Raw genomic sequence first — 20081 nt, 5'->3', positions numbered from 1 at the left:
CACACTCGCGCACGACCATAATTCACCGTCTTGAAGCAGGCCGCGTTCCGCCTCGCTTCCTTAGCTGGGCCGACTGAGCAGGATCCACCCCGCACACAGATACGGCTCAATATCTGCTGGCGGGATCCCGTCGCTCCTGGCGCTGTTTCTGGCTCCGGGACGATGCTTCTTTAGTCCCACCTCGGGGAGGGACGAAAGTATCTACCGGTTTATAAGCTCCGGTGTTGCAGAGGCATCGTCCCTTCGGGGACATCCGATAAAATTGGAACGATACAGAGAAGATTAGCACAAATCGAGAAATGGTCCAAATTTTTTCGAGATTTTGCGCGCTGGTCCCTAGCATCTTACAGATATGCCCTGCGCCTTCTTTCTTCGCCCCAGGTTGGTCCTTTACATCTAAAAATAGGTCCTCACGTTGTTACTTTTCTCTTCTAACCAAGACATTGACATTGCCGAAAGAAAAAGTTCTCGTGATGAAAGCTTTTACACACATGGTTTTTTGATACGGAGTAGTGCATTTTGCTGTGCCTCTCTAGTGGTTCAGTCCAAGTGTCCAACAAGACTTTTTTTTTACTTCGGCCAGAAGCGAGAGTAATGCCAGGGCCGTTCTTCTGTGCTGGATGCAAGTAGCTAGGTAAAAACAGCGTACACCTTTTCTATGCATCAATGCATGTATCTGCAGAGATGATGCTTCAGAGATTAACTGCAGAGGCACTATTAGAATTATTCAGTCATACAGAGTGATCAAGCAAAGCAGAAACTATCTAAATCTTTCTCACCAATCATCAACCGTCACAAGCCAAGAGAGCTGCTACTAACATGGAGTCCATTTTGTTCGGTCGTCAGAAGACTGTAGACCATAATTCAAAACTCAAAGTATTTCGGGCATTCCATATTACATGCCTAGTGCCAAAGCCGTACTACAGTTTTATTATACATGAACAGATGGGCATAAAACTATACAATCTACACAAAGGCTAGACCACCAGCTTCATCATATCTGATGACGCTAGACTGCTGTGGCAAGAACAGTATACTATTCGGAGTACATTTAACAGAAATATCTGACAAGCAGTTTCAAAGGAAAATCGTGTATCAATATGGCAACAAGCCAACAATGAGGTCGAGGTTTTTATCTCGTAGGCCAACCTGTCAAACTTCTAGCTCCAATCCAATGGACGTCGAAGAGAAGATGAAAAGACCGATATGTCAAACCTCGTGTCCTCCTTGAATGCCTTCAAAACCAAGTCCTGCAGATCATGAAACTTCCTCTTCAAACTGCGTTTATCTCTTCCAAGCGAAGCTGGTTCAGTTTCACCATCTATCACCTTGTCCAGCGTACTTAAACAGCGCGGGAAGTAGCGTTTGCCCATCTCAACTGGTATATAAACATTCAGCTTGCAGTTAGTCCAGATCCATAGAATCGGTAAAAATGTCGTTTTTATAGTTGAATCCGGAAAAATTATGCACAAGTGCAACACTAGGTCAACCGCCATCACCCACACAGCAAGACTAATTAACAGCAATTCAACCCTCGATCAACCTTTTGTAGTTATTTTAGTTAAGTGTACGTATTCGATTTTAACGGGTGGAGATTTGGTGCACATGTTTTGTGGAAAAACTAAAAATTATATTTTTGAGTTTTAAAAAATTCTGAAAATAATTCTGCATATTGTCACTGATATATCCCGCAAACATGCAAAATAGTAATTTCAAATACTTTATATTCTGAGCTACACAAAAATGATAAAAGTGTAGATATGAGTAGTACATTTTCAAATCTCCAAAACATATCAAATTTTTATCATTTTTGTCTAGCCTAAAATAAAAAGGATTCCGGGTTAAGATTTTCCATGATTGTGATATGTATCCCTGACAATCTCCAGAATTATTTAAAGATTTTTTAGTAACTTGTACAAAAAAATTTAAACTAGCGAGAGCACAGGATCTTGGAAGCCAAAAGCACTTTCCGGATTATAACCATCTAATCTTCAGGGGCCTCTTGGGTCGCTCTCCAGGGTCGACTCCAGAGACGGAAGAAACCCTAGCCTAGGAGCTCCCATCCCCACACCCCCTCTCTCGCCGCCGCCGGTGGTTCATGATGTTGATGGCAGCGGCGAGGCATCCACTGACGCGCGTGCTTGGTCTGGTGGAGGCGGGGAACACCACGTGCCGGAGAGGATCGGCTAGTTTGTGGCTATTTTGGCGGGTCTCGCGATCCGTCATCTAATCCCCGATGGCGAGGCGTGGCTGCCGGTGAAAGCCAGCCCTGACTTCGGTCATGGCGGACGATGGTGGCGCCTGTTCGTCGCTACCTTGTTGAAGGCATTGTCTCTGCGGTCTACGTTTTCTTCTCGCCTGAGCTGCTTCGGGGAAAAGCCTAGATCCGGGTGTCCCGGATTGGACGACGGCGACGCGCAACGTCGTTCTACCTGTTGGGGGCATTGTTTTTGGAGCAGACAACAGACGGTGGTGGTGCTGAGGTGGAGCGGTGTGTTTCTGCTGTGCCGGCATCGTCGAGTCTCGGCGGCATGGTGCAGCGGAGTCTCGGAGACGGACGCAGTGTGATGGACGCGCACAGGACGGTGGTGTCGTTTGGCATCGTGGCGACATCGATGGCAGGCTGGCAAGGTCAATGCGTTGATCTCTCTTGGAGATGGGTTCGCAGAAGACGGCGGCGTATGCAATGGTGTGTGTTGAGGGTCTGCTAGACTGATTGTGCTTCTCACCTACCAATGGGCGGCTTGCGCAGACACTAGTTGTTAGATGATGTGTGTTGGTGTGAGCTGGCTCTGTTCTTGGACACCCCCTTCATCGTTCTTATAGGTTTAGCGTGTTGTCCCTAGGAAGGTGGCTCCGAATTAATCTTTGTATTTCTCTTGTAAGATTTTGTGAATAATCTAATAAAGAAAAGTTGTGTGCATCCTTTAGATGCAGAGGCTGGACTCCCATTTTGAAAAAAGGTATGAGCTGTAGGGAGAGCCTCTCGTGTGTGTGCGCGGGGCGCTGGGGGGGGGGGGGGGTCTGGGAGTGTGTGAGATCGCGGTGGTGCTCTCGTCCTGGCCCGGACATTCCTTCACTCTTCGTCGATGGCTCGATTTCTACGGTTGGCGTCACATCTTCTTCGTGCTTTCTTTTTAGCTTCATTTCTAGCCCTGAGCTTTTGTGTGTGCCCGCGCGGTTCTTTCTAAGCTGGTTCAACATCTTGTATCTTTTACCGGTGTTGCTATTATTAATTTATCGCCGGGCTATGGCCTTATGTTAAAATAAACCCATCTAAATATCTAATCTTCGCTCTTTAGTTTATTAGATCAGATGGATTACCACACTTAAATAAAGAGCACAAAAGAACCAAATTGTCCATCATTCATAAACTGATGTTACGTTGATAATAATATAATATTCCATTTGATGTGCAAGACTGCTTTTCAAGGGGAAATATGGGATTTCAACAGACAGATAATATAAAAGCGCATGGTTATACAAAGCAAAACTGAGACTAACTCATTTTGGAGAGGGCTCTGATCCTAGCAAAGTGTTCATCCTTCATTTGTAAAGGAGTTTTATATAGACCAACAGTTCCCCCTTGTATCTCTGGACGTGGATTTGCACCAGAAGCAAGTGGAAATTCCAAAATACAATCCGCTTGAGCAATTTGCATTGCTACTTTTGCCTCAGCTGGAAAAAATATCCTCGCCAAAGCAACTACATATCATGAAAATAATTGTGTCAAAACACAAGTTCCAAGAAAACAAAAAGTAACACATTGAAGGGTTGCGCATGAAGAAGTTCACTCAACATGCAAAACACTACGATCTGCAAATCAAACAAATAATCTTGATCAGTCCATGATTTGTAGATGAACATTACCTCGGTTTTCGAGATATAGTAACTTTCCACGTTGACATTCAACAACCATTGAAAGAAAAACTGATGCTTCTTCAACTAGTGGATCCCTTCTTTCAGATTGCCCAAAAAACTCGATACATAATGTATTTTTAGGAGACAGTTTTCCTTCTTCAGTAACCCCAAAGTAATCCTTGTGCCTTTTGAGTCCCTTTGAGATCTTGGGGAGAAGATAAATATAAATTTGACATCAACGGTCAAAAATGGACAAGTCACACTACTAATTTATATTGAAAACTTGAAATATATTTATAAACCAAACAAAAAATACACACGACGAAGGTATTAAAAAATGTGCATGTGACTTTCAAGTATGTATTCTATCCAATAATGTTATAGCCAAAATTTTAGTAGTTTACGCGACAACTTGTAAGAAACTGGAGGAAGCAACATCAATTTCAGCCGTAAGGATCAACTGTACGTCTAATACAACCTCCTTTGGAAATATAAATAAAGACATAATGTTGCCAAAGAATTTTTTGTGTATCAACATACTTGCTTATGTGAGACTGTACATGCTTAATTACCTATCTAAGGTTTGATTTTACTAGATGAACATGTAATATCTATTTAGGCCACCATTTCAAGTAAATTTACTGTAGGTACCATAATGTTCTTTAGCAATACATCGCTTGTTCTAGTTGTACATTAGGGGAGTAATTATTTCGGAAGCGAGCAAATTTCTGCATATGAACCTTATCGATGTTGTGCCTACTCCAACTTGCTTGGGAAAAAGGCTTTGATGTTGATGATGTTGTTGAACCTTATCGATGTTGTGCAAAGATAAGTGCAAAAACTCCATGTTAGAGTTTGACAGGTATCAAAAGGAAAATTTGACTTGGAACTTTTCTTAGAAAAAATATACCATCCTAGCATACCAAATATGGAATTAAATATGACCTCAGCCAGCCAAAAGCTTTGTAGGGACTCAACTCTTAAGGAGACTTAAAATGCTCGAAAAGTTTCAGCAGCCAAGATACTTGATGGCCAACAGCTATGATGCTATTCTCAATAATAAATTGGTTTTCGTAGTAGTGTTCATTAGCGTTTCTAATATTGTAGATCTACATCAAAATACAATATTTTGTGCACTTTAAGAGGTTAGGAATTATGATGATATTTCTTGTGCACTTTAAGAGTGACAGATAGTGCATGTTTCACAAATGCATTACTCTCAATAGAGCGTACCTGATCGGCTGATGGCATTGCCTCATTGCTAGTGCTACAATCTGAACTTTCCAATCCCTGAAGCATCTCGATAATTTTTGTTGTTGTAGGTCTCTTGGTCCAGTCAGGATTCACGCATATTAGACCTATCTGAATGCATCTTTTTATTTGTTGGCAATCTACTTCTATCTTTGTGTAACCCTCTGCTTTTTCTAGCGTCTTTCTCCATTTTTTAAGTTCCTGCAAAATCAGAACGAGAATCTAGAATGTCACTGTGCAAAGAAAAAACATAACATGGTCAACTAAAAACGAATCAATCGTGTAAAATGAAATACAAATCCCATACAAGCTCTATAAAGCCCTCTAAAGATGCTTCAGCAACACTTGGGTAGTTCCTGTCTCCCATTATTAGCTCCATGATTATCACACCCAGACTGAATATATCTGACTTAGGTGTGATTGTACCTTCATGGATGTATTCCGGTGCCATGTAGCCACTGTATTACAGCATGAGTGAACTTTGTAGTGGTGAAGAGACTAGAGAAAACAAATATTCCAGATGACTTGAATAACAGGATTGCAAAGAGGCACTAAACTTACAATGTACCAGCGCGATTCGGACTAGAAATAGTTTGATGCTGATCAAGCAGTCTTGAAAGCCCAAAATCTGTAATTTTTGGTGCTAACTTGTCATCAAGCAATACGTTCGCGGGCTTTAGGTCCAAGTGAAGAATAGGATTATCAATTTGCTCGTGAAGGTAGTGCAAACCATTGCAAATCCCCTTGATTATTTTGTAACGGCTGTGCCAATCAAGTTCAGAGGATCCATCTGCATTTGTTACCATAAGGAGAGCATTTCACATACGTTATCTCAAAACCTGTTGTTACAGATGTTGTAAACGTGGTCTACTGTATCAACGGTAAGCGCAGCGGCTGGGGAGGAGTCCATGAGAGAGAAGAACAGTAAAACAGCAAGAAGGTATCAGGATAGTACATCCCTTACAGGCATGACATCACAGATATCTTCAACATGGTAATTATCATGTTGTTGTTTATCTTCAACATGGCAATTATCCTGTTCTTGTCTATCTTCACGTCAGTCTTTTCTTATTCAAACAGATATCACCATATCGATATGTTTTATCATTCGTAGCATATCTGAATAAAATTCAGTTTTTAGGAGCTATGCTGAACCACGCAAATTACAATCTCAGAAGAAGACAGAAAACTTAGAAACAGTACATTCCACATTGAATTGTCATACCTGAAAGATACCCATCAAGGCTTCCTTTGGGGAGATACTCCAAGCAGAGCAACATTTCTGAACTCTCGGCAAAAACCATCTTCCCTTCGTAATTTTCAAAGAACTTCTTTGTTTCATAGCAGTAGCCCATAAATCGGACAACGTTCGGGTGATTAAGCCTCATAAGATGGTGAACCTCATTCTCAAATAAACTCTGAGCGCGCACCATTGATGGTTCTAGCCTCTTCACAGCCATTATCTCCCCACTTTGTAACAAACCCTGTTTATAATCTATTGTTAATATGGATGGGTTACATATGTCTCGAAGACTAAATGGACATGTTTTAATCTTACCTTGTATACCCTGCCAGTACCACCTTCACCAAGTAGTCGCTCATATGAGAAGTTGTCTGTGATCTCTTTCAAAAATTGTAATGGTAGCGCGTGTGGTTTTGAACATTGATCATGCAGCATGCTCTCCAGGCTACCATATTTGCTAGACTCGCCGTACATTTCTTAATGCTCGAAATACACAAACACTTCCAGAAGCTAGCAAACGTATGTTTTCCTTCCGCAGAGTGGCATATATAGTGCCCTCAATGAATCGTGGAGCCAAAACGAGAGATCTGCTGAAGAGAGCCCAAAACAATATAAGAATGTAAGAAATAATTTCAGACTTGGAAAAAATGATCTTTTACCATGTCTTATATAATTTCCCCTGAATACTAAGGTTTATAATTATAAAAATACTACTCCCTCCATTCACTAATGTAAAATCTTTTAACTTTTTTGTAGATACATGTATCTAGACATGTTTTAGTGTGTATGTTCTACTCATTTTGATTGTATCGTCTATTTTCAAATATCTCAAAGACCTTACAGCAGTGAACAAAGGAAGTACTGTTTTAACATGCTGTGTGGTGTTTGGCTCTAACAAATATTGCAGATTTGGAAGCCGTAGTATCCTCGAAACTGCTGTCTTTTTGAAGTATTGGGGAAAAAAAATGGCTTGCCCCTCTTTTTTACCAAAACTGAGGATATAAAAAGCAGAAGTGTTGCTTGGCCGGACACTGAAATACTGTGGTATTGATATACTTTGGCTTTGAAAAAACGGAGGTTTTAAACAGAGCAATTTCAGAGCTGTATTCACGGCAGCTGCATCGAACCACGATCTGGATTTCCATCTGGTTCCAGATTTAAACGCGATCTAGCATCTACAGCTCGCGTGAGGTTTGTGACGATTGAAGAACAGCTAGCCGCAAAAAAATCAAGAGAATTAACGGAGAAGAAAGCGCACCACGAGGGAGGTCGCCGTCGTCACCTGCCGTCGCCGATGACTCGCGGCTGGCGCTCCCACTGCCGCGGAGTCGCTTCTTGGGTCGGGGTGGTGTTGGAATCTTTCGGCTGGGGAGTGGGAAGGGAATGTAGAAAAATGCAGGACACGGCTTCTCTGCAGGTAAAGGCAAGGTCTTGTGAGGAAAACTTTGCCGAAAGCCACGACAGCCACAAGATGACTAGACTTTGAACCCATTGTCGGATTCTTAGCTAAGCGAGTTTAGGCAGGTGAAATTTCGGAACCATGGTTACATGTTTAGGCAGGTGATTGTACTACCCAGGGACCCTGCAGCGCTCCTGCATCGCATTATCGGTACATGGTTTGTTTGTTTTTGGAGGTGAGTTTGCTCTGCGTCGGTAGTTCAGTCCAACAAGACATTCTTCACTTCGGCAAGGAACAATTAAATGAAGGCTGTTCTACTCATGGAAAAAAATAGCGCGCTATTTCGGCGCTAATAGCACGCTATAGCGTTTTTAGACAGCCCACGCTACATCATTTCGGCGCTATAGCGTGCTATAGCGCGCTATTAGCACGCTATAGCACGCTAATAGCATATTTTTCGGCCGACGCTATTTTGTTATAGCGCGCTATTTTTTTCCTTGGTTCTACTGTGCCAGCGCGGTAATGGGGTAAAACGAGTGCGGATGTTTGGGTCAGGAGCGACATGGAGCTCTTTTTTGAACGGTTCAATAATGGCAATTTGAAGTTTCAGAATATTCGGGTAAAAAATTCTAGATATAGAAAATGATGTAATCTACCAACTGGAAAATATCTCACCTAGAAATATTCAGTATTTGGGGCTGCAGAAAAATGACAAAATCCGACAGCTCATTTTTGTTAAGCCCATCATATTAAGTACTACGGGTTGAGATTTTTCACGTTGGTAGAGTAGAACATTATCCATGTCCAGATTTTTTTTGAATTTTTGAAACTTTGAAATTATGGTTTCAAATTTCTGGGTAAATAAAGGCCTCCATGATACCCAAGCTCCAAAGCGAATTTCTAGGTAAAAAAACAGGGTTCTTTTCACTTTTTAGTGGTAAAAATGCTTCAGGCATTAACTAAAGAGTACTACTTATTCAGTCCTTATTTATGAAAGGGATAAGTACTTATCCAGTCCGGCAGAATTATCAGATAAAGCAGAAACAATCTACTACTCTTTCTCATCAATCATCAAAGTCAGAGGCCAAGACCTGCTACTGCATGGAGTCCATTTGTTCGATCAACAAAATACTGTAGAACATAATTCAGAACTCAGGGATTTTCAGCGGTCCATATTACACATCCACGGCAATACTGTACATGCAAAAATGAGCATAACTAGGAGATCTACAGGGCTAAGCCAACAGCATCATCCCTACCCCTATCTGACCATGATGCTAGACTGCTAGTACTATTTTGAGTGGGTTAAATGGAAAAGAAGCATCTTTTCCATACAAAAGAGGAACATAAGAATAAGAAAATCTGACGAGCATTTTCAGCCAAAAAATCAGCTATCAATATGGAAAGAATGGGCCAAGGTGCTCATCTCCTTGGCCGAACTGTCAAATCACCCTACTCCAATGCACGTCGTCGTTGACGATGATGAAGTTGAAAGGGCCCACCTGCCAAAATCCTCCTGGTCCTCGTCGAATACCTTCAGAAGTATATAACGAGGGCCGCGGCCGCATCTGCTTCCCACTCCAACCGCCGCCGACATTGCCATATCTGCGCGCACGCACCCATGGTGAAGATACCAAAGTGGTTGAAGAAGTCCACCAACGACCACGAGGTCGGCTCCTCGTCCGGCTGACGATGGCGCCGGGATTCTCTGCCTCGATGCAACCCTGCACGGCCCCGCATGGTCCCTCCGCCACCGCAGGCGCACATGTTCTCCGGTCCGCAGGCGTAGGTGGCGCAGCCTCCTCCTCAGCACCAACCAGGCCGCAACAGGTTGTACGTGCATGTGCTGGAGGCGCAACGGCGGTGGGCGGAGGGCGACCACTGCCACCACCGGGACGTCTCCCTCCCGCACGGGTGACATCTGAACAGGAGGAGTTTCCCTGTTCCGCCACCTCTAACAGACTGGCGAGCCTGGCAGGAGATGCGCCGCTGGATCGACCGCCTCTCGCCACCGATGCAGCAGCAGGAGGTGTACCGGCGGGAGGACTTCTGGAGTGAATTCCTCTCCTAGGAGCACAAGGCGCACTGTGTCATCAGTGACCACCGCGACTTCATGCCCGACGACGACGCGCCGGACAGGGAGGATTAGGTCTTCTACGATAATGACGATGACAAGGACGACAACAACGAGGACGACGACGATGAGAAGATGGACGACGTGCCTCCCGCTAATGTTAAGCTGGAGGACGTTGTGCCCCACAACTACGACGAGGACGCGGCCACAATTGCCGCCCTCGCTGCTTCATTGTCCGACGAGGAGGCCAAGTGGTCCTGGCCAGGGCTGGATGACATCGTCTAGCTCTCAACCATGGTGGCGGCCCACGTAGCATCGCTGCCGCCGCCACCACCGCTGCCGCCGCACGCCACACCACAGGCGGCGTGGGACGGCCAGGAGGTTCCACCGCCTCCGCAAGCGCCACCACCGCACTTCGAGCCTCCTCCGCAGTAGGCGCCGCCGCCTCCGCAGTACGCGCCGCCTCCTCCGCAGTACACGTAACCGGCGGAGGTGCCTGCTTGGGCACGCCCCCGCCCTTCATCAACCTCGCCTCCGACGACGAGGAAGATGTCGGCGCGTGAAGTAGTTTAGATTTTGTTTTTTTATCTATGTAAATTATGTTGAATTAATGAAATTTCTATCAAAATTTTCGCGCGTTTTTTTAAACTTCATGAACATTTTTCTCTACTGCGTGCGGACCAACTAGCCAGCACGGACCAAATGAATCACGCCGCTGAACGCTCTATCGGGCAGGCCGGATAGTTCGATGCATCCTATTCGTGGGCTGACCAACGATAGAAACAAACCGTTTGTGTCGTCCGATTTGGGTCAGCCTGCTCGAGATACCCTTAAAAGTGCGCAGGCTTTTTGCCTGAGACTGCCTAGGCTGGGTGCAGCCTGCAGCGCTGCCGCATCGCAAGGACTTTAGGGCATCTCCAACCGCGAGCGATCCATCCCGCATCCGCGCGTTCGAATAGGTCAAAACGGACAAAATCGCGGCCCAGCGCGTGGACCCATCCCTAAAATGGATGGCCGCAGCGTCCGGGACGACCCAAAGCCGGTCCAAATCTTGGACGAGTTTGCGTGGCCGCGGACGCGAAAGGCTGGTCGCTCGCGTCCGCCCCTTGTCCGCCCCTGGCCCGCCTGTCTGCCTCCCAAAACACAAGCCCGTCGCACACATCTCCCCACCGCTCCGCCGCCACCCACGGAGCGGCGATTTGGGAGCGCGTCGACGCAGGCCATCGTCGTCGAGACGCCGGCAAGCGGGGCGGAAGCATAGGTCGAGGTCTCGCTGCGCTTCCGCCGCGTCGTAGCAGCAGTCGGAGGACGCCGCCGCCGGCGCTGTTGTCCTCTCACCGTCGCGACACCTCCCGCCGTTCGCAGCTGCGCCGTTTCCGCCTGAGGTGAGCTCTCCTGCACCGTGTTACCAGACCGCACGTCGTCTGAGACGGCCATGCCTGCAGGTCCCTACAGAAGCATTTTGTAATGTCCCAGGTTTAGAGACGATCGAGGGGTAGATTTTAGAAAGGGATGTGCATTGCATAGTAAATTCTGGGGAAATTTCGCGCTTTTAAACAAAAACTGCATCGAAGGGGGACAAGTTTCTCTCTCGACACCTTACGGGGTTAGGGTTTCGAGAGTGCGACAAACTTGTAACTCACCTAATTGAACTAGGGTTTTGAGAAGAGAGGAGAGTATTGCATTACAACTTAAGTTGCATGATTGAATTCAAACACAAGAACTTTTGAATTTCAAATTTAAACATAATATGAATATCTCATAATTCAAAATTGAGGTAATTCATTAAACAAATATGAATAATCAATGAATATAAACATTACATTTATTTAGTAAAGCTCATTAGGGAAACTTTGAGCTTTATTAATAATCACACAAGATACAATGTCAATTACAATATTCAGAATTGAAATAAAGGAATTACTTACAACACATTACACAAATTGGGATAAATAGAAAAAGAAGATAAAATAAGAGTACAAGTATGAATCTATCCTAAATACTACAATGTGAATATCATCTAATCTTGAGCTTGAAGATCATCTTGGTCATCACTTTGTTCCTGCACACAAGCACAACAAAGAAAGAAATTATGCCAAGTGGCATTGCCACTTGGCGAGGTTAGCAAATAATGGAAATGAAGAGGATATGATCAAGTTTACGCCGAGCCAATCCTCTCAAAGCCCAAGTGCATAGTATCCGGTGTACACACACACACAACCTGCTCACATGGCTGTGTGCATGCAGCACACACACACAACACAGTGAGGAGTCACCAAAGTGACAAGCAAGAGCTGTCGACCATAGAAGCTAGGGCCAGCCATATAAAAACTTTTCCACAGCAAACCCTAGCTCATTCATCGACCAAGCAGCAGGGTAAGTCACCAGGCACCAAGAACAGCCAAGAACACCAAGAACAGAGTGAACAGCTAGAGCTGTCTCACCTATTCCCCATCACCGGAAATCAATCAAGCATCACCGAGCAAGTCGGGAGGAGCAGGGCGGGCATAAGTTCATCACAGAAGCAAACCCTCTACACCAACAACCTTTCTAGGAGCTGGAGTGAGGTATACACAGATAATCATGAGCAAGCCACGGTTTTGCTCATATCATAAGCACATGCATACATCACAGCAACAGAAAAGGGTAGAAACCCTGTTTGTATCATCATCTGGCTACCAAGCCATGTGGTGCAAGCAAAAAGAATGAATAGCCAGAAGGAAATCATCCAGGAAACACTGGATGTGTCAGCACAGTGAGACAACCAGAGAAATCCAACAAGGATTTAATCCCTATCTAGCCACACAGATTCACTCAGCACCCTATAGCTAGCTACACCATCAGAATATAGACATTTATATGTCTATCTTCATTTCAACATCAATTATACTGAAAGCCCATGATTGACTACCAGTAATATTGCTCAACAGCATACATAAGAGGTAGGAGCAACCTTTACTAGCACACCAAGCATTGCTAGGGTCACCACAACTACCTAGCCACACAGAAAAGCCACAAGAGAAGCATATCATCACTCCAAGGGGAGTTCATGCATCACAGGAGGTGCCAACACATGTTGGTTTCCATCCATATAGTGCATAGGATGCACCCAATCACTACTGCATCCCTCAGGTAAATCATGTCAGTTGTCAGAAATAGGAAGCCAAGCTTCACTGACAAGCATAATTAAATAAGACAACACACACAGATGCATCCAGAGTATCAAATCCTTCAAGCAACCACCAGTATTGCTTTCACAAGCAACAGCAACCACCAGTATTTGGTGTGGAGCTAGATCCTCAAGCAACAGCAGCAATTGAAATGAATTCATGTTAATTGATAAGCCAACAGTAAGTCCTGGTGATCACAGGATCATCCAAAGCCACAAATTAACCAACTATTGCATCACAGATAATCAAATATATGAAATATAATTGTATCCAGAAGCACTCCATCAAGGGATGGAGTTGTTAATGCAACAGCTAGGCTCAATTGAGCATGTCCAGGGATTAGAGCACATATAATAACACATCTGGAGCACTGGCACTTGCCAAAGGCAAGGATCATCACAGGATGATCAAGCCAAGAGCAATCTATGGCATTTACAGGAGAGGAAATTTATACAGAGAATCAGTAGGAATCACTAGATTACACAGAGCACCACATCATGCTCAGGAGCAATAATTCATAAGTCGCATCAGCAAGCAATTGAGCAAGAACAGTAGCACAGCAACCCAAGCAGGGTAGCAGCAGCAAAACAGCACGAGCAGAACAGCAGCAGCATCACGGCATGGCCGCACCTCTATGAGGCACGGCAAGCCAGAGATCGAGCTAGACGGAGAAGAGGAAGGGAAGGAGTAGAACAGGCAAAGGAGAAAGAGCAGGAGGTGGCGCACATACCCGGGGTTAGCTGGCGAGCAGATGCGGCCATGGCGGCCACGGCGGCGCGCGCCGAGTGCTCGGTAGCACCTGGCCAGGCCAGGCCATGCGCCGACAAGCGCCGTAGCGCCCCACACCACCGTGGCGAGGCCCACGGCGGCGCCACCGCGCCTGGAGCCCAGTGAGCAGCGGGATCACCAAGATCCCGTAACCCTAGCCGCCGCAAGGGAGGTCGAAGACGAACTAGAGCAGCACCGCTCTAGATCGACGCGGATGAAGATGACCGCCGTCGTGAGGCGCGTCGATTGCGCATCATGGCGGGGGCCAGTTCCGGCGGAGCTCGCCGGAATCGAGCGACGACGGCGGTGGCGACGCGAATCGCCAGAGAGGGATTAGGGTTAGGGTTCAGTCGCGCGTGAGAGGAAGAGAGGGGAATGGGGCTGGTCGAGCCGGACCGAGCCGGTCGGTTCGACCTAACCCACTGGGTTGCACCGACAGGTGGGCCCAGGGGCATTTTTGCCATTTCACAATTCCGTTTAAATACATAAACTTTGAAAGGGCACCATAAATACTTAATAGCTCTAAAAAAATAATTAAAAATATGAACATCAATCAGCATAAAATTCTCTATCCAAATAAAATATCAAAGAGGATTTTTGAAGATAATTATGAATAAGTCTTAATTTGATGATTTAAATAATGATTTAAATCACACATAATTTTCAATAAAGAAAATAAGTCCATTAATGTAATTGGACTATAAAAACACCTTGTCAATATTTCAAGGTTGTATTTACCCTAAATAGAGAATCTCCAAATTATTCTTAGTAAATACCTCTCACATAAAATAATAAGACATCGGAAGGGGGAACAAACCCTAAAAATGGAAAGCATGCATAATTGCTTCTTTAACCATTGCCCTTATCGGACAATGATGCTATTTTACAGAAACAGAGGACAAGGGTCAGTCCACACCTTCCAACTGCAAAACTTTGCAGTGTTCAGGCAAGTTCATCACTTGCTCATGTCATTTGAGTATTTCTATCAAATTACTTGCAAAGTATTATGGTTATCACTATTGCACAAAAATCAAAACCACTACTTTCATAACTATGAATATGACTAAGTGGTGGGCAATGGAACCATGGATTGTGTTAATATGGTGGAGGTTCCATTGCACGGGTTTATATCCATCTAGGATTAAATAACAAATGTCGCCAGTGATTCTTGTGCCGTAATAACCGTGTTAACCATAAGATCCGGAGTGGGACGGAGTAGTCAAAAGTGTTTCCACCTCTCGTTCATCAACGGATGCGCTTTACCGTAGACACTTGTATCCGTCGGCGGCAAGCGGTAGGTCGGGGAAGCCTTAAGTCCCCACGGCACGGCTCCGTAGACACTTGTCGTTCGAAGAACAAGCGGTAGGTTGGGGAAGCCTTAAGTCCCCACGGTATTGCGGTCTATGATGGGTTGCAGCCACCGGCGTAGGAGTGTATGGTAGAGCCCAGCACTCGTTGTCGTGGTCGGGGTCCACCCTGAAATTACGGGAATAATGGGACCGACGTGGACCCAGGGTCGGCGCTTGCAACAAAGGGTGGGTGTTCGAGGTAGCGGAGGAACATGATTGGCTAGACCTTATACCGGGCCTCACACCGAAGGAAGTGTGGACGGGAAAGCTGCCCGGTTGGCACCAAGGTTAAGATCTCTTATGGGTAAAGCAACACACCTCTGCAGAGTGTAAAGAACCGTGACCTGTCACTCCCTGTTCCGGGATGAGGAACTGCGAACGCGGCCGGAAAGGAGCTCCATGAAGTTCTAGTAAACCGGTGAAGGCTGACGGACATAGCTCTTTGGAATAAAAGCAATCTCTTGAAGAAATGTTTATCAAAACTTGCATTGATACTAGACTTTCTGGTCTAATATTGTAGCTAGTGCATTAAACACCTCTTATCTATAATGAACTTGTTGAGTACGCTCGTACTCATACCACTCTTAAATCCCATGCTTAGATTGTCTGAATCGTCTGGAGGAGAACTACGACAACAATGAAGGAGCCGAGATCATCGGCTATGAAGAACCTGACCTCTCAGGAGGAGTTGAAGGCGTAGACTATCTCATAGTCTACGGATCCGGGGAGGCTTCCGGAGGAGATCAAGCCTAGAGATAATCGGTAGAAGTAGTAACCGAGCAGCCCGAACTCTTAGTATTTAGCTGCTCGATGAAATAAATGTTTAGTTTAATGTAACTCTGGTATTGTAAGTTAAGTTGGGTTCACCTCGAACCCAGGAGTATTCCTCTTAGGACCCAAGAGGAGCTCCAAGACGACATGTGTATGTTGGTTGTAATAATCAATGAATGAGTTATGGACCCTGCTATGTTCTGTTGTACTACTCTGAGGGATGTAATATTTGCGGAATGGTACTTCGTGAATGTTATATCAACGACTGGCATACTACAACATGCAGTGGTATGCGGGGTCACCACGAGTTGGTATCGGAGCAAAAGCTTTGACCTTAGGTTGGAACCTAGTAAATGGGACCAAACGTTAGGAGTCAAATAGGACTAATAAAGAATTCTCTAAAAATATGGTGTATATTCAATTGAGAATACAACAATCATATCTTTTAGTGCGATAATTCTTTATTATCTCTATTATGATGCATTATTACTAATCTCATAATCTTTCTATTTCTACAGACCAACATGGCAAGTTCACGACCGGGAAGAAACGTGAAAGTTATGGATTCCACACCGAACGAGTACCAAGGAGGACTTGCAGATATCCTACGAGCCATGTTACTGGAATTTGGGTGCGATCCCCAGATTCCAGTAAAGAAATACATGTTCTATGATGGTCCGGTATTGGCCAAGTGCAGGGTAGGACTGCGACTTCCCGAATCTTTGGGAATGAGCGTAGTCATGCCAGCTGGGAAGCAAGGACAACCAATACAGCTTACCATATAGCCGTTATGAGAGCCATAACCGATATTCGGGAGCATAAGACGAAAGAGCTTATGGGTTCCAAATTCACACACATTCCTCATATGGAGGAGGACAATGATCCCATGCTCAACCACTACAAATATGCTAAACGCAAACCTATAGCAGCGGCAAAATATATGGATAATAGCCGCAACTTCATATCATTACTCTTTCAGCTGAATCATCATCTGATAGGAGCAATTGATACGATGCTTGAGGAATTCACTGAACCCAAGGAGGAGAGTAGGGGGAAAGAACCTATGGAGAATGTGGTGCACACACCAGTTTATTCAGCTGGTGACTACATCAGTATTGATCCACTTGCACGTGAACCTACACCTGTTACACCTGGGAACTACCTGGGTAGTTCCTATGGGGGATACGAAGACGGAGAGGAATCCGGAAACAAGCAGCGTTCCGAGACTCCTATCGAGAATTCCAGGGGTTGGCGTTGGGGATCGGATACTGGAACTCATAGTACCGCAGCGTATTATGATGGGGAGATGAATGATGACGCAACAACCCAGAACCAGAGCTATCTTAGTAATGAAGGAGTAGATGGAGGATATCCGACACAGGTAGAGTCGGGTATGGGTTTTGGTAACCCTTATGGTGGGGCTACAGGAGAGTACACCCGATGGGTGGACTATGATGCACTCAACGATCAGTTTGTGAACACTGATTTCTCCTTAGGATCATCATCGGATTCGGATTACAAGCCAACGGGGAGACCTTATGTTCCAGGGTCTATCAGGAGAACGACACGTTCGACCGGATGGAAGCCTGGAATGTACCGGGAGTGAAGATCGACTAGAGTCCACCAAGGGAGGCGAGGCTATAATACACAAGTACCACGTGTATTATAGTTTGTAATATTTGTATAAATTTGTACATATACTTTAATAAGTGAGTTTGCATACTCACATCGACTTGAGTATTGTAATAAGACCACTTATGTATGTATATACAGGGTATATGTTTTGTATGATTTGGATTTGCTTCTTGATTTCCATTGCGTGACTAGTTCTCGTGCACAATGTTGAGCTTGAAAACTTGCGCATGGAGTAATTATGAGTATCATCTTGTGTTGCAGAACTAGGGGGTTATGTCGGGAACGCTAGGAGATGAGACTGAAGCACAGCGCATGGAGCGCGAAGCAAAACAAAAGGAAGAGGCTGAGGGTGCAGCCAGAGATCAGTTTCCACCACCACCACCACCCATGACGCAGCAAAACTTTATCCAGTACATGCAGCTGGTAGAGGAGCGACAGCGGGTAACACTGGAGCAGCAGAACAAATTCTTTCAGGATTTGTTGCAGCAAAACAGGGTGGAGAGACCTGAGAACCCGGGAGTCACACTAGCAGACTTCCAGAACACCAAGCCCATATCTTTTGCATACGCTCCCGAGCCAATGGACGCGGAAGACTGGCTCATGGACACTGAGCGAAAGCTCAACACTGTTGGATGCAATGACCAGGAGAAGGTCCGTTATGCTACACACTTGTTGTGTGGACCCGCCGCATCATGGTGGGATAACATTGTAGCCGTATATCCGGCTGGAAAGGTATTCACATGGGAGGAGTTCGCAAGGAAGTTCGGGGAATCCAATGTCCCCGAAAGTATTGTGGAGTTGAAGCGTCGAGAATTTGAAAGTCTCGAGCGGAAGGACAAAGCAATCCCGACTTATGTCGGGGAGTTTTCTAAAGCTGTCCCGGTACGCTGTTGATGAAGTCAACACCGAGGACAAGAAGAAGAAGAGATTTCCGAGGGGTTAAGTCCCCCAGTTCAAAGTACAGCTCCGTATGATGAGGGCAACGGAGTTTCAAGAGTTGGTGGATGCAGCCATCACTCTGGAAGATGATTTCAAGCAATTGCAGGAGGAGAAGCGGAAGAAGGCCAAGTTTGAGCCTAAGAGGTTTGTTAGTAACAAACCTAATACCATCTTGAGTTTCAAGCCCAGATACAGCAACAACAACAACAACAACAACAACAACAACAACAACAACAACAACAACAGCAACTACTACGGTAGCAGGAAGAATCAGGCATTCCAGACTGCAAATCCAATAATTTGCAGAAGCTGTGGACTCACAGGGCATTTCGCCAAGGACTGCAAGAAACCAAGGATTATATGCTTTGGTTGTCGCCGGGAGGGGCACATCGTTGAAGGACTGCCCCAAGAGAAACACCGGAGGAGGTCAATCCGGAGGAGGAGGAAATCGAGGAGGGAACACCGGAGGGAGCTGGAAGAATAAGAAGCCCTTCGGCAAGATGAGCCGTACCGGTCACGGAGGAGGTGGTCAACTCTGACCAGGCGGTGATAGGTACGCTCCAGATACTCACTCATCCTGGCAAAGTACTTTTTGATACTGGTGCAACTACATCATTCATTTCTCAACAATTCATCATCAAACATGGGATTAGTTGCACTAAGTTAGATACACCCATAACCATACTTTCACGGGGGAACGATAGTAGTAATCCATGCCAAACAAAAACAAGTCATTATGATCAATAAGTGCGCGTTCGACGCGGACCTGTTCATTTTACCGATGAAGGACATTGATGTCATTCTTGGTATGAACTCAGTTGGAATCTAATGGAGCATTGATCGACTGTGTGAACAAGACGGTGTCTTTGAAAAGCCCCGATGGAAGTAGAATGATCTACCAAGGAGACAAACATACCCGGATCGAAGTTGAGCTACAGGTTGAACAAGCATGAAAGAGGTGAAGTTAGAGGATATACCTGTAGTAAATGAATTCCAGGATGTGTTTCCTACGGAATTACCTGGTATGCCACCAGATAGGGAAATAGAATTCACTATCGACCTAATCCCAGGAACAGCTCCGATTGCCAAAGCACCATATAAGATGGGGCCCAAGGAATTGAAAGAACTTAAGGAGCAATTGGATGACTTGGAACAAAAGGGATTCATTCAAGAGAGTGTTTCACCATGGGGATCACCTGTGATCTTCGTGGATAAAAGAGATGGAGGAAGAAGGATGTGCGGAGACTACAGGAATCTCAACAACGTCACAATCAAGAACAAGTATCCACTTCCAAGAATAAAAGATCTATTTGATCAAGTTAGAGGCGCGGGAGTCTTTTCCAAGATTGATCTAAGATCCGGTTATCACCGAGATAAAGATCAAGAAGGAAGACGTTCCGAAAACTGCCTTTGTCTCAAGATATGGACACCATGAATATCTTGTAGTACCTTTTGGATTGACCAATGCCCCAGCAATATTCATGAATCTCATGAATAAGATCTTCATGAAGGAGATATGCCCTAGAGGCAATAATAAAGTGGTTATTATTTATATCTCTATGTTTATGATAAATGTTTATATGTCATGCTATAATTGTATTAACCGAAACATTAGTACATG

The 20081-nt window shown here is 45.0% G+C and overlaps 1 protein-coding gene and 1 pseudogene across 2 annotated transcripts; one reads left to right on the top strand and one right to left on the bottom strand.

Annotated features, from left to right (window-relative positions):
* The first annotated feature begins 237 nt into the window (after positions 1 to 237).
* Positions 238 to 314, top strand: LOC124668725 (annotated as a pseudogene).
* A 574-nt stretch (positions 315 to 888) lies between these two features.
* Positions 889 to 7832, bottom strand: LOC124668292 (cysteine-rich receptor-like protein kinase 44). Of its 2 annotated transcripts, XM_047205455.1 has the most exons (9): positions 7614 to 7832; positions 6671 to 6942; positions 6338 to 6596; positions 5674 to 5902; positions 5420 to 5570; positions 5095 to 5313; positions 3871 to 4066; positions 3505 to 3705; positions 889 to 1378 (listed from the first exon to the last, which is right to left on the bottom strand). In XM_047205455.1, exons 2-9 carry the CDS (start codon positions 6827 to 6829, stop codon positions 1161 to 1163), a joined length of 1632 nt encoding a protein of 543 aa, XP_047061411.1. In that variant the 5' UTR covers positions 6830 to 6942; positions 7614 to 7832; the 3' UTR covers positions 889 to 1160. The 2 variants fall into 2 exon arrangements, with proteins under 2 accessions (XP_047061411.1, XP_047061412.1); XM_047205456.1 differs by lacking the exon at positions 7614 to 7832 and having other exon boundaries at positions 6671 to 6945.
* Positions 7833 to 20081: the final 12249 nt, after the last annotated feature.

The sequence above is a fragment of the Lolium rigidum genome, chromosome 6, assembly GCF_022539505.1.
Source record: "Lolium rigidum isolate FL_2022 chromosome 6, APGP_CSIRO_Lrig_0.1, whole genome shotgun sequence".
NCBI classification, from domain to species: Eukaryota; Viridiplantae; Streptophyta; class Magnoliopsida; order Poales; family Poaceae; genus Lolium; species Lolium rigidum.
This window is presented reverse-complemented; position numbering and strand designations above follow the sequence as displayed.

Coding starts and splice junctions, on each gene's coding strand:
- LOC124668292 (XM_047205455.1), bottom strand. CDS start 6,829: ATGTACGGCGAGTCTAGCAAATATGGTAGCCTGGAGAGCATGCTGCAT. Junction 5,314..5,419: donor TAGAGGGCTTTATAGAGCTT/GTATGGGATTTG, acceptor CTGATTTTGCAG/GAACTTAAAAAATGGAGAAA. Junction 3,706..3,870: donor ACTATATCTCGAAAACCGAG/GTAATGTTCATC, acceptor CATGATATGTAG/TTGCTTTGGCGAGGATATTT.